The sequence below is a fragment of the Bos taurus genome, chromosome 26 (assembly GCF_002263795.3).
Source record: "Bos taurus isolate L1 Dominette 01449 registration number 42190680 breed Hereford chromosome 26, ARS-UCD2.0, whole genome shotgun sequence".
NCBI classification, from domain to species: Eukaryota; Metazoa; Chordata; class Mammalia; order Artiodactyla; family Bovidae; genus Bos; species Bos taurus.
In genome coordinates, this window is record NC_037353.1 from 30867180 (window position 1) to 30890597 (window position 23418).

General features: G+C 37.5%; 2 protein-coding genes across 5 annotated transcripts in view; one reads left to right on the plus strand and one right to left on the minus strand.

The window, feature by feature from the left end:
- The window catches only part of MXI1 (MAX interactor 1, dimerization protein), a 92469-nt gene extending 86157 nt beyond the window's left edge, over positions 1-6312 (plus strand). For 2 of the 3 annotated variants that reach the window (XM_010820043.4, XM_005225751.5), the window contains one exon: positions 3779-5553. In XM_010820043.4, the coding sequence (XP_010818345.1) occupies positions 3779-3942 (164 nt within the window). In that variant the 3' untranslated portion in view covers positions 3943-5553. 3 annotated transcript variants of the gene reach the window in all.
- Positions 6313-12117: 5805 nt separating this feature from the next.
- On the minus strand, positions 12118-23411 carry SMNDC1 (survival motor neuron domain containing 1). Of its 2 annotated transcripts, none has more exons than XM_059881864.1 (6): positions 21958-22047; positions 19088-19277; positions 16822-16964; positions 16042-16203; positions 13816-13969; positions 12118-13367 (listed from the first exon to the last, which is right to left on the minus strand). In XM_059881864.1, exons 2-6 carry the CDS (start codon positions 19088-19090, stop codon positions 13230-13232), a joined length of 600 nt encoding a protein of 199 aa, XP_059737847.1. In that variant the 5' UTR covers positions 19091-19277; positions 21958-22047; the 3' UTR covers positions 12118-13229.
- Between the last annotated feature and the right edge of the window lie 7 nt (positions 23412-23418).

The window sequence follows — 23418 nt, forward strand, 5'->3', positions numbered from 1 at the left end:
AGTTGCCTGAAAAATGGCAGAAGATAGTGGAACAAAACTGAATTTGTTGTTCAGTAAACTGCTTGGTGAAAGTGAAAAATCTGTCTTGTATTTTTACTTAAAAACCCAAGAAACTTTATGGCCAACCCAATAAAATCAGATAATCCTATTTAATGTCATCTAACACCCAGTTTCATCAATTTTTCTCAAAAAAGGCATGATTGGTGTGTTTGAGTAAGAATCCAAAGTCTACATTACATTTGTTTGTACCTTTTAAGGTACAGTTGGCCCTTGAACAGCACAAGTGTGAACTGCACAGGTACATTTATATGTAGATATTTTTCATTAAATATGTGCTACAGTACTACATGATCCATGGTTGGTTGAATGTGCAGATAGGGAGGGCTGACTTAACAGTAGACTCAGATTTTTGTCTGTGTGGAGGGTTGGCATCCTTAACCCCCCATGCTGTTCAAGGGTCAACTATACTTGTGTAGTTTTCCCTTTCCCACTTTTTTTTCAATGCCATTTATTTGTTGTAGAACCTGGGAAACTGTATAATTTTTCTTACCGTTTCCCACATTCTAGATGTGGCTGAATGAATGTCATGGTGTCATTTAACATGTTCTGCCTTCATGTTTCTTGTAAACTGGTTGATAGGTCTAGGGGTTTAATTATATTCAGGTTTTTTTTTTTTTTTTGGAGGCACGGATACTTCATAGGTGGTACTGTGTACTTCCTATGCATCAGTATTATTTTTAATTGTCCCATGCTAGTGATAACATTGGTCACTGGGTTCAGATGATGTCATCTTGATCAGATCAGATCAGTCGCTCAGTTGTGTCCGACTCTTTGTGACCCCATGAATCGCAGCACGCCAGGCCTCCCTGTCCATCACCAACTCCCGGAGTTCAGTCAGACTCACGTCCATCGAGTCAGTGATGCCATCCAGCCATCTCATTCTCTGTCATCCCCTTCTCCTCCTGCCCCCAATCCCTCCCAGCATCAGAGTCTTCTCCAATGAGTCAACTCTTCGCATGAGGTGGCCAAAGTATTGGAGTTTCAGCTTCAGCATCATTCCTTCCAAAGAAATCCCAGGGCTGATCTCCTTTAGAATGGACTGGTTGGATCTCCTTGCAGTCCAAGGGACTCTCTCAAGAGTCTTCTCCAACACCACAGTTCAAAAGCATCAATTCTTTGGCACTCAGCCTTCTTCACAGTCCAACTCTCACATCCATACATGACCACAGGAAAAACCATAGCCCTGACTAGACGAACCTCTGTTGGCAAAGTAATGTCTCTGCTTTTGAATATGCTATCTAGGTTGGTCATAACTTTCCTTCCAAGGAGTAAGCATCTTTTAATTTCATGGCTGCAGTCACCATCTGCAGTGATTTTGGAGCCCAGAAAAATAAAGTCTGACACTGTTTCCACTGTTTCCCCATCTATTTCCCATGAAGTGGTGGGATCGGATGCCGTGATCTTCATTTTCTGAATGTTGAGCTTTAAGCCAACTTTTTCACTCTCCACTTTCACTTTCATCAAGAGGCTTTTGAGTTCCTCTTCACTTTCTGCCATAAGAGTGGTGTCATCTGCATCTGAGGTTATTGATATTTCTCCCAGCAATCTTGATTCCAGTTTGTGTTTCTTCCAGTCCAGCATTTCTTATGATGTACTCTGCATATAAGTTAAATAAACAGGGTGACAATATACAGCCTTGACGAACTCCTTTTCCTATTTGGAACTAGTCTGTTGTTCCATGTCCAGTTCTAACTGTTGCTTCCTGACCTGCATACAAATTTCTGAAGAGGCAGATCAGGTGGTCTTGATACATTAATTCAAATGTATCCACCTTTTGCTTAATAGTTTGTTATTGATGATTGTTGCCCTGATCATTATTTTATTAGGTGTTCCAAAATAGTGATTTTCTATCATTGTTGGGTTTATTAACTTTTTCTTCTTTAAAGAACATTTTTTCATCAATTTTCTGGTTACCTTCAAATAAAGTCTTTACTGGAAAGATGGGATAAATGCTTGTTTTTGCTGTATCAATTTTCCGAGTAATGAATTGGCACCTTAGCAACCTCCAGAGTTAACTTTTTTGTTTAGCTCTTTGATTATCTTGTAAAGTCCTATTTTTTCATGTACTGAATATGTCCCAATCCACTGTAGTCATTCTTGTTAATTCTTTTTAATATCCGAATTTCCCATATTCTGTGGGAACCTTTCAAATAGGAGTTCGTGGGTTTGTTGTCGTTATGTAAAAGCTTACTTTTGTTGTGTGGCACTTGAAGAATAGTAGTTCACCAGAAGCAGCAGCAAGAGCCTCAAGGTCATAATGCATTTACGAGTGAGAGGCATAGCAGAAATAACCCTGTGTAAGGAGGCAGACCTTGGTCCTCCTCTTTCTTTTGCTGGCTACTAAGCTGTGTGATCTTGTTCAGTCTTCAGGCTTTAGCTGCCCTTGCTGCTATTGTCTCCTCCTTGTACTCACCCCACCTCCAAATTTCAGAGAGGTAGTATGTCTTCATCATACTATTCCTGTTCTTACCTGGCAGCCCTCTTTCTCAGCGTTAGGGACTTTTAAATTCAGCATGCTCTGGATAGGGTGTTTTGATTGTGTTTCCCAACTAGAGGTCGGATGAGTGTTCTGTGATCTAGGAAACACTAAATAGCCTGTGAAGGATTAATGGATATGAAGAAAATAGTTATGCATTCATAGTATTATTTGTACAGTTTGTTTCAATAACTGAGTGCATTTTAAAAAGACTGCGAAAACTTTTTGAAGCAGTAAGCCATCTTGAAAATTATATTCTTCAAAATAACTTGCTCTGTCTTCTTGTGCTCAGCTAGAATCCACTTTTCTAAAGCAACTGTGATCAGTATGAACCGTTAAAATCAGGGCCAATGTGAAACATCAGGCTTTTGAATTTAAGAGAATTGAAGGGAGAAAACAGTCTTTCAGCTCCGTTAAAAAAAAAAATATTGCTTTTTATGTATTATTGCTGATTGCACATGTAGTATTTAACAATTAAAATACAGTATGTATATATAAATAGCTGGGTCACATATGTATTTAGATTTTACCATGTTTTGTTTTTGAAGTAAAGTTAATCAGCACCAGTATTTAAAGTAAAATGCTTTTACTATAATCTTTACTATAGATCTGACTATAATCCAGAGACTCTTAAGCCTCACACCCTCATTTCAAGCTTTATTTGATGAAAGAAAATTAATTTGAAGACAAATCTGTGTTCTCTTTGCACTTTTTAATCATGGGCTTATTATGGTTACTGAATAGTCAAGAGATCTTTATGATGAATCCTGGAAGTCTACAGAACTATGCCACCAAAGGCCTGGATGGAAACATATTCTAGTTCATCTATATTGTTTATTCTCCCCCTCCCCACCAACCCCCATGAAGGGAGTTCTGCTTAAACATCACTGAGAATTAGTTTCTAGTTTAAGGCAAAACAGATGTTAAACCACTCAGGATTGGGATCTTTTAATATTAAACACTTAATTCCCAAATAGGTCAAGTGCTTTTGGTGGGAGGTCTAGACAGACTGGCGTCAAAAGCTTTAGTAAACTTGCTGCATAAATTGAGACCACCACTGTATACATTTCTTTGCAAATATATCCGTTTCTCATCTTCGGTTCCTTCTGTTCTTAAGAGATCGCTGATAACAGTTTGTATAATAATTCCTTTATACTACAAAAAGTAATTACTTTTCCTCATGCCCTGTTAGTTCTTGCAAGTGCACATGTACTAATGTTCCTCCTTTTTTCCCTTTGGCAGAGGAGATTGAAGTGGATGTTGAAAGCACAGAGTTCTCCCATGGAGAAGTGGACAATATCAGTACCACCAGCATCAGTGACATTGATGACCACAGCAGCCTGCAGAGTATTGGGAGTGACGAGGGTTACTCCAGTGCCAGTGTCAAACTTTCGTTCACTTCCTAGAACCCAGCATGACATGACAGTGCAGGGCAAAGTATTCACTGGGCCAATTCAATCCAAACAATCTCTTAAATTGGGTTCATGATGCAGTCTCCTCTTTAAAGCTAAGCAAAACTATACTTGAACAAGAGTCAAGAGACCTCTATTTAAGCAAATACTTAGCAAAAAGTGGGGCAGAGCCTCCCCTGCAGAACAAATATTCGTATTTGAAAATCAGTTTCTAATGGCAGCAGAAAATGTGTGTGAAATTTTTTCAATTTGATTTAGTTGATTTGAAAGAGGACACTGGAGATTACATCCTCTTTTTCTTTTCTAGTTTGCTCCTATCATATTGATTGAGTAGACACATTTAAGGATGGGATTATGAACCCTTCCTGAGCTCTTTGGTCCTAACAACAAACAAGAATCAAACCTATAGTAAAGACAAGATAATCAGGCATTAATCTTGGATAGCTAAAAAGCTATTAAAACAGCCTAGGACAGCTTATCATGAAGCCTGTGGATGATCAATTCTTTATAAAAAGGAAAAAAAAAAAAAGCTCATTTCATGCTCTGCAAAAGGAGAGACTCCCATGAAGCCTTTTGAAAGGGATCATCATGCAGCTCAGCTTTCTGTTGGATTCCATGCTAAGCAAGCTAACCTTATCCTGCATTGTTAGCACTAGGGCAGCCAATCGCCAGCTCTACAGTCAGCCGCCCTTAGGCCCTTGGGGAAGTCCCTGTGCGTGACAGCGTCTACCACGCAGGGCCTGATTTTGGATTGAGGGGCCAGAAGGAAAAAGCTCCACGTGCCTCCATGTCTGCGTGGGCCAGAAGAGTTGTACACGCAGATTAGCAGGCCAAGGTCTGAGCCACGGCAGCATTTTTATTTCAGATTTTGATAACTGTTTGTATGTGTTGAAAACCAAAATGACATCTTTTTAAAGCTTGTCCATAAAAAACATAGACGTCTTTTATAGTGTAAAACACATGGGAAAAAAATCATCTATTTTGATGCAGCATTTGATAATGATAAAACACCTCACACCTCACTCTTTATAGTGCACAAAATGAATGAGGTCTGGGCTAAGTAGAAAAAAGGTCAGTGCTGTTTTTGTTTTCTTTTAGAATCATTACCTTTTATCATCTCTTAACCATCTGATATCTATAGTAGACACACTATCATAGTTAACATAGTTAAGTTTGGCACTTGTCTCATTTTAATGTAAAGATCTGCTTCCGTTTCCTACAGGCAGTCTCTCTCCTTCCTCACAGCCCCATTGTGCAGGTGCTATTGTTGCTCTTGTCAATATTTTCAGAAATGTTATTTTAAGTGAAATTTCTAGCCTGCACTTTGATGTCATGTGTTCCCTTTGTCTTTCAAGCTCCAAGGTTCTCCCCAGCCCTCCCCCTTATCCTGGGAAGCCTTGGAGACCTTATCCTGACTCTTTGGACTTTGTATACTTTAAATAATTTAACTACCCTTAATTACTTAAAAAAGGAAAAAAAAAGCTTTATGATTTTCGTAACTTATTGCTGATTTTAATGGGTTAATTTCAGTCCTGTAGTTTTATTTTGTTTAGATAGGGCTGGGCAAGGAAAAAGAAAATAAAGACAACCATATTTAGCAGTGCAGTTGAGTTGTGTGTATGTTAAACTATCCTTTGTAAGTAGCACTTTTAACAGCTCTCACTGCTTCTATATATGAAGTGAACCATCTTGGTCATACACAAGGCCTCATCATATACTTATTTGTTCTTGTGCTCTTCCCGTGCCTCCAGAAATATTTTATCCTTGATTGTGGTATGTCTGAGTGAAAGAAATTCTTTGAAGTAGATGTGTGAAAAACTGCATGCCTTTAGAAGCCCCTTATTAGAACTTGCTACTTCAGGTGCTGGGGACTTAATGCAAAACATGGTAAAAGAAATTTGTTTCTGTGGCCCAGGTAAATTATTTCTGGTTTCATTTATAATTACTCCTGGCCAAGTCAAAATATTCCTCTATATGCTTACTTTTGACTTTCCCAAGGGAGACAGTTTGAAGACTCTGCTAACTACCATGGAAAGTAAATGGAAGCCAGTGACAGAGTTTCTGTTTTGTTATTCCCATGGCATTCACTTGAATCACTTGCCTAGGGCTGGAATTTGGGACTTCATTTAGGTGAACTTGAGGCGCTGCCATTTTGCTGTATATGTAAAGATGGTGGGCTGGGAAGCCTTTGTCACAAACCTATAGGACCTATTTCAACTGCCCCCTAAACTACTCCTTCCCTGAATTTGTTTCCTTTGGGGGAAGGGGATGGATTGTATGATGAATAAGTATTAATTTTTTAAAAGACAAACTGACTTTGAAGATACAAAAAGTTAACCACAAGAAATAAAAATTGTGAATGAAGAATACCCGAGTGCTTTTTGTACCACCCTTCTCTATGAAGGAAAAAATACGAATGAACATCCACACCTTGAGAGGCAAATCTCCTTCAGTGTCCATGTTGATACTGCTTCAGTGGTCGGAATTAATGGCAGTTTAAAATCATTGCCATTTCCTGTTCTATAGCTTTAGAACAGGTGCCTTCTTGACTGATAATTCCATATAACCTAACTGCAGATGGTTTAATGTACCAAATTTTAATTTCTTCAGGCAGGACACAAAGCCATTTATCATTATCTGTTCTCCAAATAACTTTTTAGGGAATCCCTTAGGCTATATACTATTATTCAAATTGAAAACCAGTCTGGAGGGTCCCACTTAATCCTCACTAACCTGAGTTTTAACACTGCCCCCTATATAAAAGATCTGTGTGCTATGATGTGTGCTCACTCACTCACTCATGGCTGACTCTCTGCAACCCTAAGGATTGTTGCCTGCTAGGCTCCTCTGTCCATGGGATTTCCCAGGCAAGAATACTGGAGTAGGTTGCCATTTCCTCCTCCAGGGGATCTTCCTGACCCAGGGATCGAACCCATTTCTCTTGCGTCTCCCACATTTTCAGGTGGATTCTTTACCACTAGTGCCACCCGGGAAACAACAGCTTTTAGTACTATGAAGGGATTTTAAAAGGCAGTGAGAATTACTGAGGCAAAGCTTCTACACCTAAGGCCACACGGACAGTTTCCTGGGTCATTTCTCTTGAGAACTGTTTACCCTCTAGGTAAAGGTTTACCAACTGTCTACCCTCTTGGTAAAGGTTTTTTCGAGGGTTTGTTTTCTTCCACTTAGTCCTTTTCCTATTATCCTTCCACCTCGAAATATTCCATAGCCCATTCCAAAAATTGCATAATACAACAAGGATTTTGGCTACATTTAAATAACAGTTCTAACATTTGCTAAGGATGCTGGGCAAGTTACTAAATTACTTCATGGAGACTGTTTCCTCCTGAAAAAGTTGTTAAAAATACTACCTCTACTTTGAAAGACTGTTAAGGATTAAAACTGATATAGGTAATTCAACCCTACCCCCATAATCTAGGGGCTTGTAGCCTACCAGGCTTCTCCATCCATGGGATTTTCCAGGCAAGAATACTGGAGTGGGTTACCATTTCCTTCTCCAGGGGATCTTCCCGACTCAGGGATTGAACCCAGGTCTCCCGCATTGGAGGCAGATGCTTTAACCTCTGAGCTACCAGGGAAGATATTCTCTTCATCTTGAATCCTGAACTTTAGTTATTATGACTCTGGGTCTTCCCAAAAAAGACTATTAATAAAATGGTTCATTTTCACAATTCTGTGGCAGGTTATACATTTTAAGACGTAAATTTTGACATCCCATAGAAATTTTTAAATAAAGGCTTTGTAAGAGTCATGTTATTGGTTTTAGTGATTACCTGGTCTTCCTAAAAAAAAAAGGACCTGAGTTTGAGTATGTTATACACTGATAGTAACTGCTGCATAATAAATTGAGTGCCCCAGTTAATATTTTAGTGCTGGCCTCACCATGAAAAAGAATCTTATTGCCCTATGTACTAGATCTAACAGGAAACTAGTTTTCTTATGGAATACCATCTGATTCTTTTAAATAATAAGTGTAGATCAAAACAGAATACTGGTTGGCAGCTTCAGTTCTTCCTTCTGTTTTACCTTTGTGCTCAGTAACCCAGTTGTGTCCGACTGTCTGCAGGCTCATGGACTGTAGCCTGCCAGGCTCCTCTGCCCATGGAATTTTCCAGGCAAGAATGCTGGAGCATGTTGCCATGTCCTCCAGATAATCTGACCCAGGGTGTTGAGCCGGAGTCTCTTTCGTCTCCTGCACTGGCAGGCGGATTCTTTACCACTAGTGCCACCTGGGAACCCCTTTACCTTTTCATACAGTAATCAATTATTAAGGGAAATGACTTAAAATGAAAATGAAGCTCTTTTAAAGTTCTGCCAACTTCCTATAATTTTGGAATTTTCTATTTTCTCAAGCTCTTAGCTATGGAAGATGCTTTTAAAAGTCTTTACCAGTAGGACAATAATTGGTATATTCTAGATTTTCACACTAGAGCACAGAATAGCACTGTAAAAACACAAAAGCCATAAAATACCTCTAACATTAATACAAATTTAAGAAGTCAATTTTTTCTAAATTAGCAGCTTCATCACACTCACACTGAAAGCTAGGTCAACTAAACTTGACAGTGCTCTTGGAGGGAAAAACTGGGCAAAAGAACCAAACGGATACTTAACTCCTCCTTCTCGCACACTTTTGGGCAATGGACAACTGGACAATTACCATCTATTAAAGACTAGCCTAGCTGCGGATCTCAGACTTCAACACTAGTTTTCCAAAGTCAAGTGTTTGCTCCCAAGTCAAGTGTTTCCTCCAAGCCTGAATTGTTTCTGTGGTCAGAAATTCACTGCATCTTGCTAAAGTGAGTTACAGGGCTTAAAAGGGGGAAAAAACAAATGCACATCAGTTCCACCAAAAAAAGGAAAGTCATGAGCCAGCAAAATAATAATCATGATTTTGGGGCCTCAAGTTGAGAAAGTAGCTCTTCAAACATTAAAAAAAAACCCTTTTCTTCTAATGAGCATAACCATGGCTTCTTTAGCTGTGCTCTTTAACTGGGGAAACAAACTACAATTTTAATAATTCCAGTAACAAGTGTGTACTGGTTCTGTAAAAATGAACCGGTCAAGGGCTTGGTGGAAGTAAACTGCCAGGTTTTTTTTTTCCCCCCAGCAACTAAAAGATGACTTAAGTATCCAAAATTTGGTCAAGTTCAGCTGTCAACTACCAGAAGCCCAGCATTCTTCTTGGATCTGCTTTTCCCTGCTCAAGGCACACACAAAGAAACTTAGGTTGGTGCAGAAGTAATTGCGATTCTGCCTTGTTGACCTTTTTTGTTTGACATTGGAATACATTCTTAATCATTTTAGTGTGCATTTCATGCTTTTGTTTTTTTGCTAGTGACTCATTACTTGCTGTTTATTTTATATTTTAGACTATGGAAATAATACTAAGACAAAAAGCAATTTAAGCGATTTTCTTATTTGAGTTCAAAATGGGTTGTAAAGCAAAAGAGACAACTCACAACAGCACATCTGGCCCAGGAACTTCTAATGAACCTACAGTGCAATGATGGTTTGTTTAAGAAGTTTTGCAAAGGAAGAAAGAGCCTTGAAGATGAGAAGTGCACATCAGAAGTTGACAAAGACCAACTGAGAGCCATCACTGAAACTGATTCTCTTACAAGTACATGAGAAATTGCCAAGGAACTCCATGTCGACCATCCCTATGGTCATTCAGCATTTGAAGCAAATTGGAAAGGTGGGAAAGCTCGGTAAATGGGTGCCTCATGCACTGCCCACAAAATCAAAAACTATTGTTTTGAAGTATTGCCTTCTCTTATTCTATGCAACAACAAACCATTTCTCAAGATTGTGACATGATGAAAAGTGGATTTTATATGATAACCAGTGATGACCAGCTCAGTGGTTGGACTAAGAACCTCCAAAGCAGCTCTCAGAGCCAAACCTGCACCCAAAAAAGGTCATGGTCACTGTTTGGTGGTCTGCTGCCAGTCTGATGCACTACAGCTTTCTGAATCTTGGCGAAACCATTACATTTGAGAAGTATGCTCAGCAAATTGACGTGATGCACCAAAAACTGCAACTCCTACAGCTAGCATTGGTCAACAGCCAGTAACTGCTTAATAACTGCCAAGTTGCACAACCACTTCAAAAGCTGAATGAATTGGGCTATGAAGTTTTGCCTCAGCCTCCTTATTCACCTGACCTCTGGCCAACCAGATACCACTTTGAGAATCCTGATGATTTTTTTTGCAGGGAATACACTCCCATGACCAGCAGGAGGCAGAAAATACTTTCCAAGAACTCGTTAAATGCCAAGGCTTGGATTTTTATGCTAAGAATAAACTTATTTCTCGTTGGCAAAAATGTGTTCATTGTAATCGTTCCTATTTTGATTAATAAAGATGTGTTTGACCCAAGGAAATGGCAACCTACTCCAGTATCCTTGCCTGGAAAATCCCATGGACAGAGGAGCCTGGTAGGCTATGGTCTAGAGGGGTCGCAAAGAGTCGGACACAACTGAGCTAGTTCACTTTCACCCTAGTTACGACTTAAAATTCAAGGTCCAAAACTGCAATTGTATTTGCACCAACTTTATACATAATCTGAAAGGTAAGTGAAGACCCTCACAGAAATCCAACACCTTTATCTGTGTTCGTTTTTTTTTTATACTTACTCTGGCTAGGCCAAAACAAATTCACAGAAAGTCAGTAATGGTTTCCAAACCTCTTGAGATGTTTCTTAAGAGTACATTTATATAGATACGCTTAAAAAAAAAAAAGATCATAGTATAAGGGGATTCAGTAACTTTGGTTTTGTTTAAACTATGGTATTACCTGTTATTTTACCTGCTATGCTCTTCCTCTCCACTGCAGTAAAAATTCAGTTTAACTTGCAACTCAAAAATCCTAGATATAAAGAATGTTTACATTTACTACTGAACTTGTAAATTATCATTTATACTACTTGGTGGTTTCACAGTATAATACAAATACTTAATACAATCCAGTGCATGTTTATTGAACTCTTAAATATTTTAACAAATACAAAACCTTATTGGTTTTAATAGATTTTCTTCCTTCTTTTCTATTTCAGTTAATACCAAGTTGAAGCAAAAATTCAAATCAAAGCTTTAAAAATACTTGGCTTAATTTGTAAGTGGTATTTTTCACCTTATATAATCACAATCCACAGACATCACACAACTTAAAAACTATGAATTTCCTTTGTCACTTAAGTTTTCCCTTGCTATTTTAAAGGCAGACACAGCATTAAAACTGCACTGCAATGGAAAGCCACACACATATGCACACCCTTCACTGTGAAAAAAACAAGCATTTTAAAAAATGAGTTGTTACATTAAACGGATGTATTTCATTTTGGTTTGCAGAAAATTGCCACAACTAAAATTTAAAATTGTTTTTTTGGGGGGCAGGTTTTAAGACTGTCCTTCCCTTGAAACAGTCAATAACAAAGTCAAATGCAAAGTCAAATGTTAAGTTCTGAGAAGACAAATGCAACCATAGCCACAAGGGGGCCATTAAGTATGGTTCAGTCCATCAGTTTCAAAGGTTCAAGTCCCCTTTCTTGACAAGCAGGGAAACTCTGCATTAAATTTTATAACAACACTTCATAAGACCAAGCATCATATTTGATTTTAGAAAACTGAGAGGTTAACCACCTGCATTTGTAAAATACTATTGGTATCATGCTTCTCACTAAGCATTTCTCAACTTATGAGACAGGTCTCCCCAGGATTCCTAATTTTTAAGTTTAGTCCAGAGATACTATCATCATCCTGCAAATAGGATTTCTCAAAGGGTCACATCTAGATCTCTGACACAAGAGCTCTTGTTTTCCTGCCATATGCCTATTTGTAAAAGGAAGGCCCACAGGGCCAAAGGTGGCACAGGTCTACCAAAAAATTAAAATTCACGAAATAAAAAATTTTATTTTCTCCTTCTACCAAAAATTTACAAACATCTCTATTAAACACAGCCCTTAAAATAAAAAGAAAACTAGTTTGTCCTTTAGGATCCAATTTCATATGTCCAATATAAGGAGTACATAAAGATTTACCAAAACCTTTATTACTTACTCAATATTCTTTTCTGTGGAAATGATGTATGCTTAATCACTGTATCAATGCTGGCAGCTAAGACTTTACCTATCGGTTAACACACCCTGGAGATTTTAAAAACACTTTATTTAATAAAAGTTAAACATACAAAAACTGAAATTAACACACATCTTAAAAATCATCTTCTTCCACTAATAGGAGGACCCTTTCCTATGCATATATTTGGCTTAAACTCAACTCAGGATAATTGTGAAGTTCACTTACCAACAAATGCTGACTGATCTAGTTAACAAAAATTATAAACTCAGCTACATGAACATAATATACAGGGAAATTATGGTCAGATTAATGCACAAGAAATACAGTAAATTTTTAATGATGAAATATTCAGTACTCTTGTTCATTAATTTAGCCTTGGTTTTTTACAAAAATAGTATCTACATTGTATACAGGGCTATACATCAGCTTTTTGTTTTCTCATATAAACATTACACATCCAAAAAATGTCACCACTACTGTAAGTGAAAACACAGGAGGAAAGCAAACGTACAAAAAAAAAAAAAAAGAACATTAGAAAAGGTAGCTGGTCCTAAACATGGTTTCTTACATAAAACTAAAATTCAATGAAAAGAATAAAGAGCTGGATCAATTTTAGAGATGGCCTAATAGGCTTAGGAAGCAAGTTATTGAGAAAAACCTCAGAAAAGAAAACTTTGCCATTTACCAATTAACCTAGTTTTAGGTTAATTGGACAACAGCTAAATTTAAGCTGAAGATAAGAAAAACAATGAAGAGAAATTCTTTTTAGAACATTGGTATTTTGTCTTGATGTTCCAGGGAATTGCTAGAGTATGTGGCAAGTTCAAAGCATCTGAAAATTCCCAGTTAGAACTTTACAAAAAGTATTTACCATCCATTAAGTGGGTACCTGATACTAGGAAGATGAATAATTCATTTAAGTGCTGTATTTATGCAGCATTTATCTAGAAAAGTTGCTTTATCCAATAAACTTTGAGGAAACTGGTAGTAGTAATGAAAAAAAAGTTTAAATGAGTAGCAGTTATTAATTGCAATTTCAAGTTTCATTCTATTGAAGTCAAACAATGACAACAATGGTATTTTCTTTACTCATCTAACAAATAATTTACCTTTAGAAAAATATAAGGATAAAAAGGTAAATGTAAAGCCCTGCAGAGATGAAATCCAACAGTTTTTCTGATTATTGAGGCATCAAATGCCTAACATTGTATTTAGAGGTATCTTGATACTGTGTCATAGGTTTATCAGCAATTCCACAAGTTCCTACTCCAACTTTGCCAGTTACACTCTCGGGTGAAGCAAAAATACTCCTCTTTACCTAGAGAGAGGAAAAAAAAAGAATTCTTTATTGGTTTTGGAAAAAACTAAAATTTCAAAATACGCCTTTAAGGAAAAGTACATCAAGAAAACTTGAGTGATCAAAAAATCCTCCAGTGATACCCAACATAAGTAAGGTTCAATACACTCTAAGTGGTATGTAAGATAGCACACAGGTTTTCAAATTTTAGTTTATAAAAGAAAATAACCTAGATCTTTTATAATTCCTAATATAAATTCATTCACAGTGCTTCCACTGCAGAGACAGTGCCTAATGGGGATATTTTATATTCAGTAAGTCAAAAAGAAGATTAAAGAGGATTCTGAATTCAAGATCCAGTTGTATTTTTTTAAATCTCATCGAACGTCCTTCTTCATTTTAAAGTTATTTTAACGACAGCCATGCTCTGCAAATTTACAAAGTATGTGTGATGAAAGGATTTACTAACCTGGCCCTTTTTGTTTTTAGAATAGGCTCTGTTGTTGAACTGTTGCCATTTTACCTTCTGGTCCTCTCTTTCTTGTTCAAGTTCTTTTATTCTCTGTGCTTTTTTCAAAGCTTTCTTCTTTTTATATTCACGCTGCTGTGCAATCATTTCTTTTCTGTGTGGACAGAACAGGTAAATGTCAATTCAAAATGACCTCAACTAAAAGATGACTTCAGTGCAACCACTCTCCCGCCAAAGAAACCCCAAAATCGAATAAGTTTACACACTTTTCCCTCCATAAATAAAAGCACTAACGTCAATGCCAATCACTCAGGACTAGTAATAAATAAATGTTATTTGGAATATACAGTATCCATGGAAGCTTTTAAACACAACTGTAGTAATCTATTACCCATTTAAATCCAATATTTCAACTGACTTTTAATTTGTCATTTACATAGCTTTTACAAGTTTTGTTTCAAGAAAAAGATGAGTTTCAACATGTAAAGCTAACTAAACCTTTATCAAATTTTAAACGGGCAGTTAGCAAGTATGATATGCTGCATTTGGAAAATGCAAAGATTCATTGCAGACAAAACTATTTCATCTAGATTGGAAGAGCTCAGCAGCACAAAGGGAAATCATAGCTAGCAATTCTTAAAACAAAAACAACTAGGGTTTTCCAATCAGAGCCTAAAAGTTCTCTCAGTAATTCCTGCTAAGTTAACACTTATCACCAAAGGAATGAATACAGAGGTATTCAAAATGAGGTAATATGATTCAGACTTCTCTGTATCATATAAACACTTCCATGAAGTATGGTTTTTACACAATGTCAAAGACTAAAAACAGAAATCTCATGTTGTTCTACAATCTACTTTTCTTATTGGGATGCTTAAATCAAATGTTGTTAATAGATGATATATTTTCCCATATTCAAATATATTTATGTAGCAAATTAAGTTCTGAAAACAAGTAGACAAATCAAAAGATGGCAAACTTCTGCATAAATGCAGAAGTTAACTGAAAACTGTTAATTCCATCTCATGAAACAACTCTCAAACCATACACAGCTCCATCCTTACTGCTACTCCCTTGGTTCAGGTCACCATCATCTTATACCTGGATGATAGTAGTAGCTGCCTTCTCTCTGCTGCCAGTAATCACTCAAAAGTTCAAATATGAACATATCAAATCCTCTCCACTTGAAATACATTAGTGCTTTCTAGCTCTTTATGATCTGGCCTCTACCTTTCTAATCTCTTTCTCTTGTTAAGCTACCCACCCTCAAGCCCCAAGTTTTTAACGAAAGGATTTCTTTCTGTTACTTCTATGTTCCTCCCCATTTTTTGGTTTTAAATGTAAATCTTACTTCTTGTTTAACTTACTTGTTAAGTCATGTCTGATTCTTTGCAACCCCACAAACTACAGCCCGCCAGGCTCCTTTGTCCATGGAATTTCCCCAAGAATACTGGAGTGGGTGGCCATTTCCTTCTCCAGGGGATCTTCCTAACCCAGGGATCGAACCCACATCTCCTGCACTGGCAAGGGGGTCTTTATCACTGAGCCACCGGGAAAGCCTATGTGTCAAGAACTGTGCCATAAGTTTTACTCAAGCTATGAATGAATCCTTACAACCCCATAACAGAGATACTACTATCCCTGATTTATAGATGAGGAATCAGAAGGTAAGCAGCTTGCTCAAGAATCATACCTTCTAGTTCATTAACTGGCCCACATCTGTCCTTTTCAAATCCCAGTTTACATGTCATTTCCTCTAAGAAATTTGCCCTCATGACAAAAATGCAGCTTGTTACCTTTTCTTTGTTCTCTAAAAGTATCTGTTGTGTTTCCTCCATTACTTCTACACTAAAGTTCTTCTTTCATTATGTGTCTATTCTTCAGATTGTAAACGCAGTTAGGACAAGGCCTGTTTTGGTCTTCTTTGCTGTGGTGGAACCCAGAACCTGGTTTATTGAGACATACTCTTAATTTTACTCTTAATCTTAAGATATCCTCTTAATAAATATGTATTAAATGCCTAAGCAGGAACCCCAAAATGTCTTCACTTTACCTAGGTATACGTATTAACAGACACTGTTAACCATACGCTGCTAACCTTCAAAACAATTGTAAACAGTACTATAACTTTCTTATCCTAATCTAGCCTGCACAGATTCTGCAGACAACCTCAAATACCCAAATGAGGAAGATTACATTTAAAATGCTAAAGTCAAAGTCACTTACTTTGACATGGGTTTGTTGCCACTGTCCTCCTTTGCCTTCCTTCCTTCTTCTACAGGCTTGAGGTTCAACAGTGGAGTCACTTCAGCATTGCCATAGCCAGCAAAAGTGATTGCAGCGGTGCCGTTTTCCTCATCTATCTCCTCAATCTCCGCTTCATAACACCTGTAAAGATATCATGGCTGTAAGCAGGTGAGTAAAGGTTTAATACTCAGCCTATAAGACTTATACTGCAGTGATTCTACTATTAAATGTGTCTAAAATGAAACTTAATACAATCAAATGTCCCTTTGGCAAAGATAATACAAAAAAGCAGCTAGAGTTAGCCACTGGCTTTTTAGGAAGGAAGTCCCAATCAAAATATTGCCCGGGAAGTCTCTGACAGATCTACTCAATGTGTTTTAGTCAATTTCTGTGAGAAAATATACTTCTTATATCAATCATTTCAATATATGTGCTTCACAGAAGTCTAAGAGAGCCAACCATTACTCAATGTTCAACCCAAGGGAAAAAGAACTTATAGACTGTATTAAAATAAAGAAAATCCATTCACTTTCCTCTATTTCATGTCTATTTCATCTAGCATCCAAGCCATTCTTCTGCCCTAAAACTTACTCTAAAGCTAAAAACTATAGTAATGGTAACCATCCAAGAATCAAATTGGTTGTGTAAGTCGTATCAGCCATATAAAGACTAAAATAGAGTAGGTCAAGCTGAATAAAAATCACCTTACCATTGTACTTTACTAGTTCATGTTATAGTTAGTTTTTTTTCTACACTTACTGTCCATCTTCACTCCAGATTGCCATACACTTGTCTCCTACTTTCCATGAATGAGTGGGCTGAGTAGAAGCAAAGTTGTCTGAACTTGCCAGAGTTTCAGAAGGCTGAGTTGACAGAAGGTCTTTGGTTAGTTCAATAACCTCCTAAAAAGGAAAAACAAAAACCATTATCTTTATAATTCACATTGTCACCTACTTTCAACAAGCAAGTTCTTTCAGTTTTTGGTAACAGCTCTCATACCATGTAGCACTCATTAACTACTCTACACATATTTATTTGCAGTTCATAATGATACTATGATGTAGATACTGTGATTATCCCAAGTAGAGACTAAGATAAAACATTTTATACAGTGGTGGTGGGACTTAAACCTAGCCAGTTGCCTTTCAATTTAATTAACCTCTAATACTAACAGAAATATAGTGAACTTGAATTTACACTGTACATTATTTTTATGCACCTATTTTAGCTAAAGAGATCTCTCTAAAGGTGAGAAATAGTCAACTCTAAGGCACTGAACTAGATTCAAGATCCCTTCTCTCTCATTATCACTGTCACATATATTTAATTCCAATGAACTTTTTATAGGGCACTGCTTGGCAGTAGTATTAACTGACTAGCCAACAGGGATGCTCTCCCTACAAAAAAAATAAAATAAGCCCCCAAAAACTTGACGGAGCATTATTAGTAATAAAAATGTTCCTGCTCATATGTATTTCTACTAAAATACTATAGGCATGTATAAAAAAACAGTAGTTTTTCTATTCATTTATTGTAATACTTACCCCATCTGGGTAAGCAAATTACCAAGTCAGATTTTAAATATCCCAATACTATAATGTTAAATACATTAGCACAGCTTCAACTAAAAGGAAAAAGTAAAATAAATATAACACACAGGTAGGTAAAGCCTTTCTGTGTGACAAATACATTTTCTAACTTACACTTGCTGCTGCTGCTGCTGCTAAGTCGCTTCAGTCGTGTCCGACTCTGTGCGACCCCAGAGACAGCAGCCCACCAGGCTCCCCTGTCCCTGGGATTCTCCAGGCAAGAACACTGGAGTGGGTTGCCATTTCCTTCTCCAAAGCATGAAAGTGAAAAGTGAAAGTGAAGTCGATTAGTCGTATGCGACTCTTAGCGACCCCATGAACTGCAGCCTGCCAGGCTCCTCCGTCCATGGGATTTTCCAAGCAAGAGTACTGGAGTGGGGTGCCATTGCCTTCTCCGCTTACACTTACTGACTTCATTCAAAGGTGTTTGGTAGAGTTGGTTAAAAAACTTAATAAAAACAAACTGATAGATTCTGCTACCAATCCACTATATTTTTACTCTGATGAAGACTCATCCTTTGCTGTTGCACACAAAATACCTTAAACATCACACTGTATGTTTTGGGAGAAAAATGAGCAAAGTTACACTCTGTATTCAGTTTCTCCTGGCTCCCACTGAGGTTTAATAATAGCCAAGCAAGTGAAATATTACTTCTCTCCTTAAGATTTTAAATCTTCCCAACTAGTTCTTAAAAACTTATATTTGAGCCTTAAGGACAACAACAACAAAAAGGATTATTAAAGCCCTTGGAGAAAGATCAGTTTTATGAATAAAAAAATTTTACGAATGAAAATACTAGAAGACTCAGATTTAAGTTAAAAATTCAGTAGATTAATATCTTTCATGAAATTTTATTAGGTGCCAAATAGCCATTCAAATACCTTTTGATTAAGACAATCCTTTGCAAATAAGCAAGGGATGTCCAAATAAATAGATGATGTACTACACAAAGAAGGAGAGTAAATTATCCAGTCTTGTTTTTAATTAACCACTTTTAGCACTAGGAATGTAATCCAGTAAGTCTGACTCAAAAGCCTACGTAATTCCCATCATTAAATAATTCAATTTAACTAGGGATCATTGGCCTACTAATGCACAAACATGAAGTCTGTGTTTTTAGATCTCAATATTTAGAACTCTACTTCTCTTAGAATAAAACATCTTTCCACTATGTTTTCATAATAAAATACATTTTCACCAAAGAGAAGGGTCCTGAAAAGCTGTGGTTGTAATTTCCAGGGCCCTGCACTGAAAAGACATTTTTAAAAATCAAGAGCATTTATCCCTAGCTGTCTTTTCACTTTGCCATGTTGTACATACCCCTCCCAACAATTATGAAGACCCTTCTAAATGTCCTTTTTTATTCACATGTGCATATGGACCAAAGTATTATAAATATGATTTCATGTATGAGGGAGTTCTTAAAGGTACATACCATTAATTACTTTTCCTCCCCCAAGTCTGAGTTCTGAAACTGCTCCTTCATTGACAGATGGGCAGCAGTTACAGTTATCGGCAATTCCAGGAAGCATCAGATGTTGTGATCTACATATCAGCAGGTCAAAGGGGGTGCACTCAAGCACTCTGCTTACTGAAGGAAGGCGTTTCGGGGATGCAGAGAGCCACTGTAATATATGAGACAAGTGACTTGACCCCTGCCTCCTTTAGAACCAGTTTATTCAGCAAAACAGCCTAATAAATTGACTATTTTTGTGATTATCACAGACTGCCTGGGGAGCTAGTCAACTAGCTAGTCTGGATTTTACTAAACTCACTTCTTTAAAGTGAAAAAAGAAAACAAATTAGGATTTCAGAAGACTGATTTGCTGCCTATTGAGTAACTTTATATGAAAGACAGTGTGGTAAGAGATAAACATAGAAGCCTTACTGGCAAAATGAAAGTCACTGGAAAAAATGCAGAAAAAGGATTCTGCATAAATGAAACTGCAAACAAATTCTTAACCAGAATAAGGATATTCCATAAAAGGAACACAAAAAAATAAAGGAGACTACAAACTCAGTCATCAGTCTGAGAAGACTTTTCAGCAAATATAAAAGGTAGAATTAAATACCAATGGCACAAGGCATATCCCAGAAGCAAGGAAGGAAAAGGATTTTTTAAAAAACAAAAACCTATGACAAAATAGAAGCTGTAGCTATAGTCAGTAGAGATAACAATTACTAGATGGAAGCAGATAGCAAAATATTTTTCAGAATTTTATCTAATATTAAACGATGTGTTCCATCTTTGAGTAGTTTTCAGTTCAAAAACAAAACTATATCTAGTAACCAAAATGACTGTTTTCCATGAGAGGAAAAGAATTTGAGGTCAAGATTGGTCGGGAAAAACATTCTCTGTTATTGCTAACTGAAGTGTTAGAACGTGCACTTCTAAATCTGTGCCATCTGATAAGGCAGCCACATATGGTTACTTAAATAAAATTAAAAATTCAGTGTTTCAGCCATCCTAGTCTTTTTCCAAGTATTCAATAGCCCCATGTACCTAGCAGCTATAATATTGCACAGCAGATATAGAACATTTCCATCACCACAGAAAGTTCTATTGGACAATGTTTTTCAAAATGGTTATTTAAAAAAGAATATTTTACAGAACGACCTCCAGGTCATCATTAACTGAACCCTAAGTAAGCCATTTACCTGGTTACTACAATGCCTACAACAATGGTCTCCTTCCCTATAGTACTTCCACTATAGATCATGTCCTAACACAATTCTGCCCAGACTCTGAAATGTATTCCAGAACTACTAAAATACCAAGACTCGTAACAGTGCTGTCTTCACTGCCAACTCCCCGCTCCACCAGTTCCACATACACCCCTCCCTCTTACTGCCAATTAAATACAAGAAGCGAAGTATACAACACGGGCACAATGTTTTACTTTCTTCAAAAGGAAAAAGGACTGCTTTTAAGTTGGTTTTTAATAAAATAGAGAGAGAGAGATGGGGGTAGGTCAGGCTCTCTAAGACAAGCAGAAAGTTGGCCTGAGATGGGAGAAACTGCTCCCAAAACATTTTTTCTTACTGACTAGCTCCCTGAAATCCACTGGCCTAACTTCTACATACTGAAGAGAAGCCTTGGTTTCTGTATTTTTTTTTTTAAATAACATACTATTGCAACTTCATGCACGTCTATCCTAAATCCAGAAATTGAACCTGAAAATATTCAACTCATTTAAATTATGCCCAGGTAAGCTTTTAGAATTGTGAATCTGGACCCCGTTTCAAGTAAGTTTTGTTTGTTTGCAGTTCTACTGTCCCTAAAATATTGATCATTTTAATTGGCAAGAGGATGATATAAACAGAGAGAAACGATACGTAGTATGAAGATGATTTGAGTTGTTTTAAATCAGTGAAGATAAGTCATCTAATCAAAACATCTTTTAAAACTCTCCAAAAAATCAGATTCAGAATTAGATGAAAGCCATGGATATTTACAAATATTGTATATGGTGTTTTATTAATCAACCTAGTGTTGTAAGAAATAACAGATATTTACTTCTATGGCTTTATGTTTGTCTTGAAACCCCAGGGCAAGTTTTAAAAAGCTGGTTTCATACTTACTGCTCTTCCAGGACAAAAGGAACACATTAAATTCAGATCGCCTTTTTACATAGATTCGGTTTAATTTCAAGTTGCTAACAAGTGTCAATAATTACATATAAGACCTAGCCTTAAGTTCAAACATTATGTAACATTTATGCAGAAAAAAAATATCTCTTTAGGTATTTTTATGTGTTTTCAACACAGGCACTAGAGCTAGCTTTGTTACACTTACACACACACACACAGGATCTCTGGCATGGGTGCTCTATTTCATTTTCAAAGAAATCTTGTGGCATTGAAAAGAATCTGATATAATCTGATTAAGTTATATTTTCCTCCTTTAATTTTAGTTACCCTTTGAAGTAAAATTCCTTTTCCAGGTCTTTAAAAACAGAAATGTTATCCACTGTCAAGTTATATGTACCTCTTTTTCTAGAGTGATAGTGACTTATAAAATTAACTCTTACTTTTAAAAATTATAAGAGCATATAAGGGTGACACAACAAAGAACAATGCTTCAATTAATTGTTTTGATGTACACAAACTGAGGAAGCAACCCGTCTCTTAGAAGCCATGTATACCTCTGTGGGTGCACACATGTACACACAAGGGGTGTGAAGGGGAGAAACACTCCCTCCAAAGATATTATGGATACCCGTAGATTCTAGGCAATAACCACTTATAAGCCACAGAAATACTCTTTTCAAGCAATGAAACTATTAAGTATTGCCCCATACTTACTTGTAAATCTTTCTTTAATTTTAGTAAATCTTCATTTTCTCCATTTCCAGACAGCGCAGCCTCAACTTGCTGGAGTTGAGCTTTGTAGCTTGCCAGCTGCTTTGCTAGATCCTCTGACATCTGGTGAAAATAAAGAGTAGAGTCATGAAAACAGAACCAAAAAACCAAAACATAAAAATACATTTTTTTCCTGTTGGCCTGAATTAACCCTTACCGATTTTGTTCCCAACTCCTTATAACTCAACTGCGGCATAATATATTACTACTACCTTTACTTTCAGTTCAGAGAAAAGCTGTGCTCCAAACCACAAACTTCAAGTATTCTGAAGATTATAAACATGTAAGATATATTACATATAGAAACAGAAAACGAGATAAGAGGAAAGAGGAGAATAATTTCTAATTTTCTTTAAACTATTAACAGGGAAGAGACACTGCGTTAGGCTCAAGGAACAGGACTGTTATATCATCACCAAAAAATAAAATAGAAGGCACTAAACTGTTGAAAGAGTTGAGGCTTCCGATTTTTAAGGGCTAAAAAGTACTTCGAAAGCCAAATATAAATGGCTTTTGGATTAACTACACAAATAACTTTCTCCACAAGAGCTATAGTACGTGTGTTTAGAAACTTCTCCACAGTGCAAAAATCTTTTCAGTCACTTAAATACTGCCAATGCATTTTTCTGCAGTAAAAAAAACATCACAGATGCTCTCCAATCAGGCAATCTGAAGTACGGGCCTTTCACCAAATCCAGCTCGTACTTCTCCTGAAAATAAGACCGGAGAGAATTGTTTTTCGCTTTATTAGCAAACGTACAGGGTTTCCGAGACTCGTCTGTGTTACAAATCCCGGCCCGGAACCTGGAAGGACTGCAAAAGGGTTGGTGAAAGCCAGGCTGCTCCCCTTCAGTCACCCTATACCTCAAAGCCCGCCACAACTAGCTCGACCATTTCAGACCCCGAAATTCCAACAGCTTCCAAGGAAACCGAAAACAAGAACGGAGCCGAGGCCCCAGTAGCCGGAGCCCCACCCGCAAACAGGCTCCGCACAGAAGGGCCGAGGGCGTCCTTAAGATGCCTCCCGCGACCAGCCCAACCCCGTTCAGGGACTCTCAGGGCTCAACTCTGCGTGGAAGAGGAGGCCGGCGCCCGGGCGTCTCCACTGCGGCCTCGGCCTCTGGCCTCCGGTTCAACTCGTGAGAGGTCGAGGCCCAGCGAGGCCTCACTGTCTCCCTCATCGCGTTACCTTGTGTGGGGTTGGGAGAGTGGCGACGGGAAGGGGTAGTGGGCAAATGAGCCCAGCGGTGGCAGCAACAGCAACAGCAGCAGCAACAAAACAGTCCGCGTCGACAACTAGTTAACCCGGGGTAAAAACTCAGGTCTCAACCGGGAGTGAACTAGGGAGGACTAAAGCCGGGGACTGGAAGAAGGTATAGAAGAGGCGGGTGAAGTCTCGCGAGA